The 12222-nt window shown below is 35.9% G+C and overlaps 1 protein-coding gene across 1 annotated transcript in view; it reads left to right on the top strand.

Moving 5' to 3' along the window:
* NKAIN2 (sodium/potassium transporting ATPase interacting 2) overlaps positions 1-12222 on the top strand; it is a 1132096-nt gene that overhangs the window by 542149 nt on the left and 577725 nt on the right. Inside the window, exon 2 of the mRNA XM_061131719.1 lies at positions 2391-2528. Within this exon, the coding sequence (XP_060987702.1) occupies positions 2391-2528 (138 nt within the window). The remainder of the gene's footprint in view (positions 1-2390; positions 2529-12222) is intronic.

Genomic DNA, 12222 nt, shown 5'->3' with positions numbered 1-12222 from the left:
TTCCCTTTGCATGCACTGAAATCTTCAATTCTTTGGCCCTAGTTCTAAATAGAACCTGTGATAGAGCTTCTTATGATGACTAAAAACCCTATCAAAAAGAGGAGAAATACTATATAAGTGAAATACTATAATAGCAGAAATGCTATAAGTGAAAAACTGCACATTAGCTTGTTCAGTCTGCATAACCTCGTAAGTAATGTTTGATGGAACTATTAGTTCTGTCATAAAAAAAGGCTGATAAATGTTGATGCAACTTCATTTTAGCTTTGCAGTCTTAGTGAGTATATTATCATCTATATTTTTTTTATAATTAACGATGGTGCTTGCTCTTTTGTTCCATAATTGGAGCATTTATTGAGAGATTTCCCACTGTTTGAATGATGTGCTTCATCCTCTATACTTTTTCCCTGCTGTGTCCCCACAGTTATGATGCTCAAAATTTATAGAGTTTAAATGCTTCTTGCTGCTGTTTCACATTTCTACTTACTGTTTATTCATAGGATAAGGATAAGAGAGTTCTGTGTTAGAAGGAGCTTTTATATAGACGATTAGCAATGCTGAGAACATCCACTTATCTTTTGGTAACATTGATGGATTCCAACAAGGCACATGTAATACTGCTTAACATCACAAATGGGCCTCTTCATAAGAAGTGTTGACTGCATGGAAACAGTTGAAGGAGTGTTTCATCAGGAGACATTTCAGAGTTTATGAGGCTTGGGTTATGTGCATATTCCATGACAGACTGTTAATCAATCAGAATATCATATTCCACTGCTGGGACTCTGGTAGGTATTTTGTATTTAGAATATGTAGGATAGAATATAGATCCGAGATTCTCTCTCTCTTTTTTTTTAATTCACTGCCAAGACTAAGTGAAACTTAAGATTTTATTAGGCTGGACTATTACTGTTACAGTATAACATGGTACCTGGTGTGTCTTAGGAAATAGAGGTGTTATGCCAACAGTTGTCATGAGTTTATTTTCTCCTTCAATGCCTGATGAGAAAATGTGCTGTCAGTTAAAGAAGTGCAGTGGGTTTTGTCATACATTGATATGAATCAGCCATGGATTTACATGTATTCCCAATCCGGAAAAAAAAAATAATAATAATAAAAAAAAAAAAAATTAAAAAAAAAAAAAAAAGAAGTGCAGTGGGAATAATGATCATTCTAGAAGTCTTCCAACTAGGCTACAGGTATTTAATTTAAAAGCAAACTGTCTGTTTGAAGAGTTAGTGTGTCCTTTTGACAAGAAGTATTAAAGCAGAGTGATAAAGTATAGTTAGTGACTTAGGGGTTTTAAAATCATTTTCCTCTAAATGCTAGCTGAAAACCAATTGTTGAATGCCTGTGCTTAATGTCAGGTTTGTTTACAATGTTTTATTTTGTTGTCATTCCACCTGAGGGCAGGCAGGAACCATACAGCTGAGTTTAATTCACACTGTTCCCTTTGCTTTGTTAGATCTGATGAGAGACTTGCTAGCTATTCAAGTTTCATTTGTTGGTATAAAACGGCACTTCTGGACTACTGATCAGTCTCAGCGGTTGTTTTTTTTTTTTTGGTGAGTCGGTTGGTTGATTGGTTTTGCTTTTTTCCTGCCACTGTTTAGATTTTTACATATGACTTAATTGTAAATTTCTAAGCACAGATGAATACAGAAGAATTTGAAATGCCTTGTTTCTTGTTTTTAAACAGCGATGCTTTATTTTTGTTGTCCATTGTTTGAAGTTTCTTTTAGGGCCCTCCTTTTTTCCTGGTTACTGTAGATAACTGGATATAATAAAAAAAAAAGTCACATTTGATTTATAATCTAATCCTGTTAAGGTTAGAAGGACCCTAGACATTCGTCAAAGTCTTACATTTTACAAATAAGGAATCAGACCCCAGAGAAAAGAAATGACTTCCTGGGGCACTACAGCTGTCTAGTGACAGATCAACATCCAAAGTCTGGTCTCTTGACTTGCTGAAGAGTTCTTTTTCCTCTCCATCAACCCCGTTTGTTCTATTCCCAACTTATACGATGACATCTGAGCAGATTCTAACAACAAAGCCTTCATGTGGACGTCATTCCCCGAGCTTGCTGGGTGATGACTTCAAGTGTTTGACAGTGCATATGACAATATAATTTATCTTGTGACTGCACAGATGACATCCTGCGAATGCTACTTGATGCTGCCACAAAATCATCCCTGAAAGGATTGCAGCTGTCTTGGGATCCGTAGCTCCCATAGTCTTCCTCTGAAATATACCCCAAAATGTCATTCTCATTGTTAAAGACAAATGCCAGATATGGTAACACAGTTATAGTTGCTAATTATCATGTCAATGTGATCCATTTTTTCTCTCATCATTGTGCTTATCTATATATCCTATTTTGCTATTCTAGGTTTGTGTGCTGGAGAGGCAAATATTTGACTTCCTTGGATATCAGTGGGCACCTATCCTGGCAAATTTTGTACATATTATTATCGTCATTCTTGGTTTATTTGGAACCATTCAATATAGACCTCGTTACATAACAGGAGTAAGTACCCTTCCTGTTTTCTAAAAATTTTATTGAAATAGAGAAAAATATGCAAACTATATATGTCTTGAAAATTATTTGTAAACTCTCTCTTTAAAGTACCATGTACTTGTTTATATACTTTCATGTTTTAGCTACAGTAATTAAAAAACTGTCAAATTTAAAGCACTTGGCAGTGAGTACCAATAAATGGTACTTTATTAAAGTACCAATAAATTGTACTTTCAGCAAATATTCTTTTGTAATTACAAGGACAATAGCAATGCTATGCAAAAAATTATAAAGTCATGTTTTCCAATTTAACAGATTCTAATGGGACTTTTTCCCATTTTAAATAATTATATTTGTCAACTGAATAAAGGTAGTTTAAAATCAATACAAAAGATCATATAGTATTAATGTAAAGATATTAATACATATTAGGGTGAATATTTGACATACTTGAAAGCCAGAACAGTCTGGACCACTCTGTGTCTTTCACAATTCTTTCTTTGGCTTGGAGGAAGTATTTTGCATTCTCACTCAAGTTAAACTTACTTAACATAAAAGTGAAATCCAACTGTGTTGTAGTTGCTATGGGAACCATAACTTAGGATTTTTTACTTTTGTGTGTGTCTCAGATCTCAGCTATAGCTCTTCATTAATGTAGATTTTTTATTGCCATCATTTTTTTTCTGCTGCTTCTGTTTTTTTGACAAAGCAAAAAATGTATCTATTTAAAATTGTAAAGCAAGTTTTTGATAAAGGCATTTATATGAGACAGTGTAGCTAAAGATCTGCCTTATTCAGTGCAAACCAGCAAGACTTCTTGGGTCTTATGAAGCCTCGTTCACATAAAAGATGCCCTCCTATGACCTGCTGTTCTCTCTGGCATCTGGAACCAGATAAAGCTCATGGGTACTGAAACAGGCAATATGGTGGCAGCTGGGACAAAGGGGTCCACTGTCTGGCTAAGGCTGAGTTGGGAGCCGCATAGTCTTCTCTGGGAACACACCCAGTTGAGCACATGTCCTCTCTAGGGGTATGCTTCCATGTAAATCTTGTAATACTTTTTACAAGATTACAAGTAGGATGTGTTCTGTTGCAGAGGGTTTTTCAATGCATAAGATATGATAGTAGTGTTCACTTTCTTGTGTAAATTGTAATTTGATCCAATATAAAGGAGGTGGTACAGTGCATGGGAGTGGGTTTTCTGTAGTCATAATTCCAGGGTTGAACTCTTTCACCTACCAAATTCTGTGTGACTTTGGACAATATAACCTAACCAATCCTTAGTTTCTTACGTTAACAATGAAAGTAATGATTATATTGACTCAGTTCAGGTCAGTCGCTCAGTGTTTCTGACTCTTTGCAACCCCATGAACCACAGGACGCCAGGCCTCCCTGTCCATCACCAACTCCTGGAGTCCACCCAAACCCACGTCCATCGTGGAGAAGGCAATGGCAACCCACTCCAGTACTCTCGCCTGAAAAATCCCATGGACGGAGGAGTCTGGTAGGCTGCAGTCCATGTGATCGCTAAGAGTCGGACATGACTGAGCAACTTCAATTTCACTTTTCCTTTCATGCATTGGAGAAGGAAATGGCAACCCACTCCAGTGTTCTTGCCTGGAGAATCCCAGGGACGGCGGAGCCTGGTGGGCTGCCGTCTATGGGGTCGCACAGAGTCGGACATGACTGAAGCGACTTAGCAGCAGCAGTAGCAGCATGTCCATTGAGTCAGTGATGCCATCCAACCATCTCATCCCCTGTCGTCCCCTTCTCCTGCCCTCAATCTTTCCCAGCAGCAGGGTCTTTTCCAATGAGTCAGCCTTTCGCATCAGGTGGCCACTGTATTGGAGTTTCAGCTTCAGCATCAGTCCTTCCAATGAACACTCAGGACTGACCTCCTTTAGGATGGACTGGTTGGATCTCCTTGCAGTCCAAGGGACTCTCAAGAGGCTTTTTCAACACCATAGTTCAAAAGCATCAATTCTTTGGTGCTCAGCTTTCTTTATAGTCCAACTCTCACATCCATACATGACCACTGAAAAAACCATAGCTTTGACTAGACGGACCTTTGTTGACAAAGGAATGTCTCTGCTAATATGCTGTCTGGGTTGGTCATAACTTTCCTTCCAAGGAGTAAGCGTCTTTTAATTTCATGGCTGCAATCACCATCTGCAGTGATTTTGGAGCCCCCCAAAATAAAGTCAGCCACATGCTTTAATTTAATTGTTACATGCCATTATGTGAAAGAGTCTCAATTTACCATTCCTCTTCCATTAGACTTTGAGGCTCCACCATGATTTTATTCTAATAAATAGTATTACTCTGAGTATCACCATATAAGTATGTCACCTCCACTTGTGATAAAGTTCCTAGAATAAAAATCTAGGTGTGGATCAAAATTTTTGAATGGCTTAAAAGTTTTTTGCTTCTTTGTTTTGAGGAGTGAGTGGGATATTATATTGGGTTGGCCAAAAAGTTCATTGGGTTTTTCTGTGACACCTGTTTGACCAACTCGATATAAAATGACCTTGGCACAATGCTTGGTATTTAAAAGCTTACCTTGTTTAAAAAAATTGTGTTTATTATCATTTGAAAATAATACTGAGCTGTATAGACTAGTAAGAGCCTGATAGGCAATTTGAAATAGAGTGTGGTAATCTAAGTTATTGGTTGAACTCTCTACCACTTTTAAATTGCTACAACTCTCAAAATTTTTTGTGAGATTTCTGTGTACCAAATTAAACTCATCTTCTTAAATTACATATGCACAAATCTTTTCAAGATAGGACACTGTCTACAGTGTTCCATAAGAGTTAGGATGCCATGGCATGCCTTTAAGATTGTTAGAACTTTCATATAATTGAGAGGATCTCTTAAATCTTCTGAAATCTTAACAGCGTGTCTTAGCACTGCATCTTTGATTTGATTTTGACTTGCAGACACCATTCTGAATTTGTTCTTTTCCTTGAGACAACGTTTTTACTTGGAAAATCTTTTTCCAGCTGGAGATGCTGTAAATGTGAAATTTTTATTTTCCAACCTAGCAAGTCTTCAGTTAACAATGTACCCTCTAAATTGTACTTGAAAATGGGACTGTTCCTTTAGCTTATCTCTCATGATATCATGTTATGTGTGGTGTTATGTGTAGCTAAAAGATGACAAATAATACTGTCAACTGTTTGCTTGGAAATCCCATTAGCCAGATCCACATGTTTGTAGGTATATTTTCTTTCTTCAAAGTTACTGCAGGTGGTATTTAGCCTTATTGTTCCCACAATAATTATTCTGAGTCTTCTTTTCTCCAGTCCTCAAAAACCATTTCTTTACTGTTTTTCCTGTTTTCCCTGAGAGTCTTCTCACTGTCCTTCTGGCCTCCATCTGCCACTTTGTCTCAAAGGTAATGCCATGCATTTTAGGTTTGTGTTATAGTATCACTCAATTTCTGTACTAGTTACCTATTTCTATGTAATTTCTATATAATAAACCATTTCTATATATCAAATTAGTGGAATCTCATGGCTGTGATGCCATGTTGAAACTCAAAAGTTGATTCATGAAAATAGAGAATTTGCCATAAAAATAGAATCAAGGATTTTCTGTTTGCCTGAAGATGATAAAAAGAATTTTAGTTAAACGAACTTGAATGGAATCATAGATGACAGAAATTCTGGTCAAAGAAGGATCTGGGTTTAGCAGGAAAATGCAAAATTGGCGACAAGCTGTAATTAACAGCACAGTACTGCTGCAGTTAAGAAATATCCATAGTCTCTCTGTATTCTGGATATTAAGATATTAACAATGAAATTTCTTTTCCTTTCCCCTGAAAATGTAAGCTTTTATGATTTCTATATTTGTCATTTTGCATCACAATATAAAACAACTCAATATAAAAATAGAGATAAGCACTTTCATCAGTTCATAACTGAAATTTATATGTTTGTACATTTTCTTCATCTATGTGCAATTGAAATGTATCTGATTATGCTTCATCTCAAATATGTGTATTAATTTTTATTTTATGTGATATCAAATAATTTTGGAATTCATGGGGCTATTTCTTTAATCATGGTCCACACGTCAAAGGCTTTAGCATAGTCAATGAAACAGAGATAGATCTTTTTTTCTGAAATTCCCTTGCTTTCTCTATAATCCAGAAAATGTTGGCAGTTTGGTCTGTAGTTCCTCTTCCTGTTCTAAACCCAGCTTGGATATCTGAACTTCTTGGTTTGCATAATGCTGAAGCCTCGCATGCAAGATTTTAAGCATGACCTTTCTTGCATGGGAGCTGAGTGTGATTACCTGATGGTTAGCATATTCTTCAGTATTACCCTTCTTGGGAATTGGGATGAGGATTGACTTTGTCCAGTCCTGTGGCCACTGCTGGGTCTTCCAGATTTGCTGACATAATATACACCTTGATGGCATCGGGGCTGGATGAATTACAACCCAGAATCAAGATAGGCAGGAGAAACATCAACAACCTCAGATATGCAGATGATAGCACTCTAATGACAAAAAGTTAAGAGGAACTAAAGAGCTTCTTAATGAGAGTGAAGGAGAATGAAAGAGCTGGCTTGAGACTAAATAAAAAAAAAAAAAAAATAGAGCATGGCATCCTGCCCCATTACTGCATGGCAAATAGAAGGGGAAAAGGTGAAAGTAGTGACAGATTTCCTCTTCTTGGGCTCCAAAATCACTGCGGATGGTTACTGCAGCGGTGAAATCAGAAGATAATTGCTCCTTGGCAGGAAAGTGATGACAAACCTAGACAGTGTGTTGAAAAGCAGAGACATTACTCTGCTGACAAAGATCCATATAGTCAAGGCTATGGTCTTCCCAGTGATCACGTACAGTTGTGAGAGCTGGACCATAAAGACGGCAAAATGCCAAAGAATTGATGCCTTGGAACTATGGTGCTGGAGAAGACTCCTGAAAGTCTCTTGGACAGCAAGGAGATTGAACCAATCAGTTTCAAGGGAGATCAATTCTGAATATTCATTGGAAGAACTGATGCTAACTGACGCTCCAGTATTTTGGTCATCTGATGCAAACAGACAACTCAGTGGAAAACTCCCTGATGCTGGAAGAGATTGAGGGAGAAGAAGAAGAGCATATCAGAGGATGAGATGGTTAGACGGCATCACCAATGCAATAAACATGAACTGGGGAAAACTCCAGGAGATGGTGAGAGACAGGGAGGCCTGGTGTGCTGCAGTCCATGGGGTCGCAAAGAGTTGGACTTGACGGGGCAACTGAACAATAACAGCAATTTCATTGTTTATTTAACCTTTTACATATTATATATTATATAATATAATAAATATATTATGGTATGGTATATGTTGGGGGCTTTCCTGGTGGCTCAGTAGTAAAGAATCCACCTGCTGGTGGAGATGCAGGTTTGATCCTTGGGTCAAGAAGATCCTTTGGAGAAGGAAATGGCAACCCGCTCCAGGATTTTTGCCTGGGAAATCCCATGGACAGAGGAGTCTGGTGGGCAACAGGAATCGCAAAAGAGTCAGACACGACTTAGCAACTAAACAACAACAATGTTATATATTATTATACATCATACTGTTTTCATGTTTTTATGATAAATATTTCCCTGTAATCATCTCCATAAAAAAATACCCTCATCTTCATGTGTGATTTTGGTCCTTAAAAAAGAAACCTGAATATAACTAAGTAATATGAACAAGTTTAAAGCTTTTAGTATATAGTTGACAATTATGTATCCAGAATCATTTTATTAAATTATCCTCCCACCAATGTACAACAGAGTGTATTTCACTGCACCCCTTCTAACCCTGAATACTGTCTGTTCTCATATGTTTTTAAGCTACTGAAAGAAAAAGTGTCATTTTTATTGCATTTCTTACCTTACTGATTTGAACTTTTTCATATTTTCATTAGCCATTTTTATTTCCTTTTCAGGGGATTGTCATGTTGTATTCATTTTCCCATGGAGCCTTAGTGTTTGTCATAACAATTTTTACATAGGGATCACTTAGTAAAGACCCTTACCCTTTTAAATATCATACATTTTCATTTTTATTTTTATTATTTTTCTCTAATTAAAATGAACCTTCCCTTTGTGATAACTTCTATTTATTTATTTTTATTTATTTTTAATTGGAGGCTAATTGCTTTACAATGTCGTGTTGGTTTCTGCCATACAACTATGAATCAGCCTTAAGTATACATATATCCCCTTTCTCTTGAGCCTCCCTCCCATCCTACCCCCATCCCACCCCTCTAGGTGATCACAGAGTGTCATGATATGTTCATTACCTGTGGGCCTAATTTTGCTAAACAAAAAGGCAGATGCCCAAAAATAGAGGCTAAGAAAAAAAGCGTCACTTTCCACATTTGCTATTTGTAGAGAGTTTCAATTTATTGATGGCACATATTATTCGATTTAATTGAAAGCTTCCTCCCTGCCTAAAATAAGTGTGTGGGCATCCTTGAAACACTGAATACAGTAGCAACAAATAAAATTTAGAGTGTTGGTAATGAGTTTCATTTCCTTAACTAATTTTCTCTTTCATAAGAGCAAAGAAGAAAAATGTACAATAGTTAATTGGGACAAGAACTCATTAGTACCCTTTGAAGGCCTCTGGCATTTCAAAGAATATAATATGTTGAAGTAAAAGTAAATGGATGATTTCAATTCCAAGCAAAGGACATTTGAAGCAAGAATCCATAAAAAGCATCTGTATTGTGTAACTCTATAGCATCAAGAGTCCCAAAGAAAAGCCCAGATTAACTTTGGTGGAATAATTCATACATAAATACATACAAATGGCTCCCATGAAAGAATTACCTTATGTCATAAATGAAATTGCCAAATACATCTTCATTTGGGCTAAAGACACTGGCAAGCAGAATATGATTTGAGATATCCAGTAGTTATTAGTTAATGACAAAAAATGTTGATAAATTGCATGCTTTAAATTGTCTAAAATAATCTGAGGATTATGTGGTTCCTAACTGGGAAAGACACAGGAACTTTTTTTGGTGATAGTACCACAAGATATGTTGTCATAACTCTCATTTTTTCCTTTTTTTCCCTTTCTTCCTTCTCTTCTTTCCTTCCTTCCTTTTCTTTCCTCTTTCCTTCTCCCCACCCTTCCCCCCTCCCTTTCTCTGTATTTAACCAAGTTATTTTGAAAGAAAGAAGAATACCTTGCAGAATTTGTAACCACTGATTTGGTCTGTTAAACTCATTCCAAAACTAGAAATGAATTCAAGATAGCTAAAAATCCATTACTCAGATTTCATAAAAACAACAGAAGAGAATATAACAAAATCACAGTAATATTTATAGGAATCATATATCTTCTTTTCTTACTATCTCCACTACCATTTACAGATGCCACTAGATTACTTCCTCTACAAATCCTACAAACCTCACATTAACTTTATAAATGTTCTGTTCAGTCTCATGTAACTAGGAAATAACAGAGCCGGGATATGGACCCATGCTCTTAACCAAAGCCATACTCTTAACCACCATGCTGAACTGCCTTTTTGTGCGCAGCTCAAAGGACCATAATTTATCTGACAAATGAAACAGGTTTTGTTAAGATTTTGGCAAATCCAAAATCTGTCATGGCATTTGCCGTTTGAAGAGCAGTTAGATTTTAAATTGTTTTCTGCCATTCTTATATCAAGGTTAATGGGTTTTGCAATGTATTTAGTGAGGAAATAACCTTATGTCTCCAGGACTAAGAATGCAAAACCCTAATAATGCACATTTTATTTTTGCAGAAGGACAGTATCACAGGGTATCCTTAATTTCCAAAAATAATGAATTAAAATGGTATTTAAAAATTATTTCTTATGGCAATCAACATTTGATCATGGTAATTCATATAGGTGCATATGTACATATATATGTATGTAAACACAATTTGCATATGATTTATAGTATATATTAATTAAGAACAAAAGTATCTCTACATTTATTTGCAAGGAGCTTTAAATAGCTGATGGGAGAATTCATTTCTATATAATTGAAAAAATACCCTCATTATATACCAAATATGCATGTATGTATATTACTGTTCCTATAGAATTTTTCCATGACATCAGTTTAGGTTATAATAAGTAATCCAAATTAAACAAGTGGGAAAAACTGGGATCAATATCCTGTTTTGTTACCAAAAATATCCAGAGATTGAAATATTATGTGATGTGATGTGAAAGTTGCTCAGTTATGTCCAACTCTTTGCGTTATGTACAACAGTTATGTACAACTCATGGACTATAGCCTGCCAGGGTCCCCTCTAAATGGGATTCTCCAGGCAAGAATACTGGAGTGGGTTGCCATTTCCTTCTCCAAGGGATCTTCCTGACCCAGGGATTGAACCTGGGTCTCCTGCATTGCAGGCAGATTCTTTACTCTCTGAACCATCAGGGAAGTCTTTTAAAATAGTATGGTTACAGCTAATTTTAGGAAGCAGGAATATGATGTTTAGAAAGAGAAGCCAATATTCATGAATTCTCATTCCTTGGTTTTTTTAAAAATAATGAACTATTAGACTGTCATTATACCTCTACTCATTCTTCAGAAATAATGAAGAACTGAATACTGCTTTCAGTTTGCATATTAAAATTTTAGATGAATAATTTCACATTGTTACTGACTACTAAACTTTGATTCCTCAATTTGAGACACTTTTTTTCCTACAATTATTATTTCACATATTAATACTGGTTTATCAATGAGTATTTCTTTGTGAATTGACACACATCCTTCTCTCCTTTGAGGGAGAGCAGAGCATAAAAAGACATCAGTGAATCAGCTTCAGACAACATGTCATCTGTTTTGACTTCCTTAATTTTGCTTTCCTTGAGACAGTTTATTAAAAGAAAGGAAACCCATGTCATCTGGGACAAGTCTTGAAGGCCACATGGAGTTATCAGAAAACAAAGCTAAGACCTATTTTATAAAACCATTCTGTTATGGCAATTTGGGACATGTATAGGCTCCTCAGAGGGTGTGCAAAAGCAAATAGAAATTCAATTTGCATGGGAAAAAAAACTCCATGTTTTTGGAATTTACTATTCACAGATAATCAGCCATTATTGGAATTTTAAGTTTTTAAGGAGCTCAGGTCCCCATGGAGACTACAACCAACAGCAATAAATGAGGAGTAAATTCTGTGTCCTACTTCCAGGTCATGTGTTTCTTTCACTCTAGTAATATGACTGTCCTAAAAATTTGTGTACTCTATTTGGTCATTTCTAGGAAATTATTAATCTATGTTTAGGCAGTTGTTTTGAGTATTTGATTCATTTTTTACAGGAAAAAATATCCAAAAGAAAATGTATTGCAGCTGAAGCATTAAAAATGCACACTTTCTGGTCAGGACAGAAAATCAATGTATAATAGAGATGAAAAGACTTGAGATAGTAGTAAATTAACATTGCTTCTAATGACTTAGTAGTCATGAAAATAAGTCTTTTCCCATAAGCCTGGGAGGGGGAAAAAACATCATTACAAGTTTTATGGATTTAGCCTCTAGTTCTAAAATAAATGTAGTAATGCAACATGGTGAATGCAATTTATTCTCAAAAGGATGTAGTCCCTTAGGGAATTGTGGGCCATTTATTCTACAAGAATATACTTGTGCTCAATTCTGTTGTTAGGCTGTGACTAAAGATTTATAGAATGTGGCAAATATAAATAATTACATTT

The sequence above is a fragment of the Dama dama genome, chromosome 28 (genome assembly GCF_033118175.1).
Source record: "Dama dama isolate Ldn47 chromosome 28, ASM3311817v1, whole genome shotgun sequence".
Lineage (NCBI taxonomy): Eukaryota > Metazoa > Chordata > Mammalia > Artiodactyla > Cervidae > Dama > Dama dama.
This window is presented reverse-complemented; position numbering and strand designations above follow the sequence as displayed.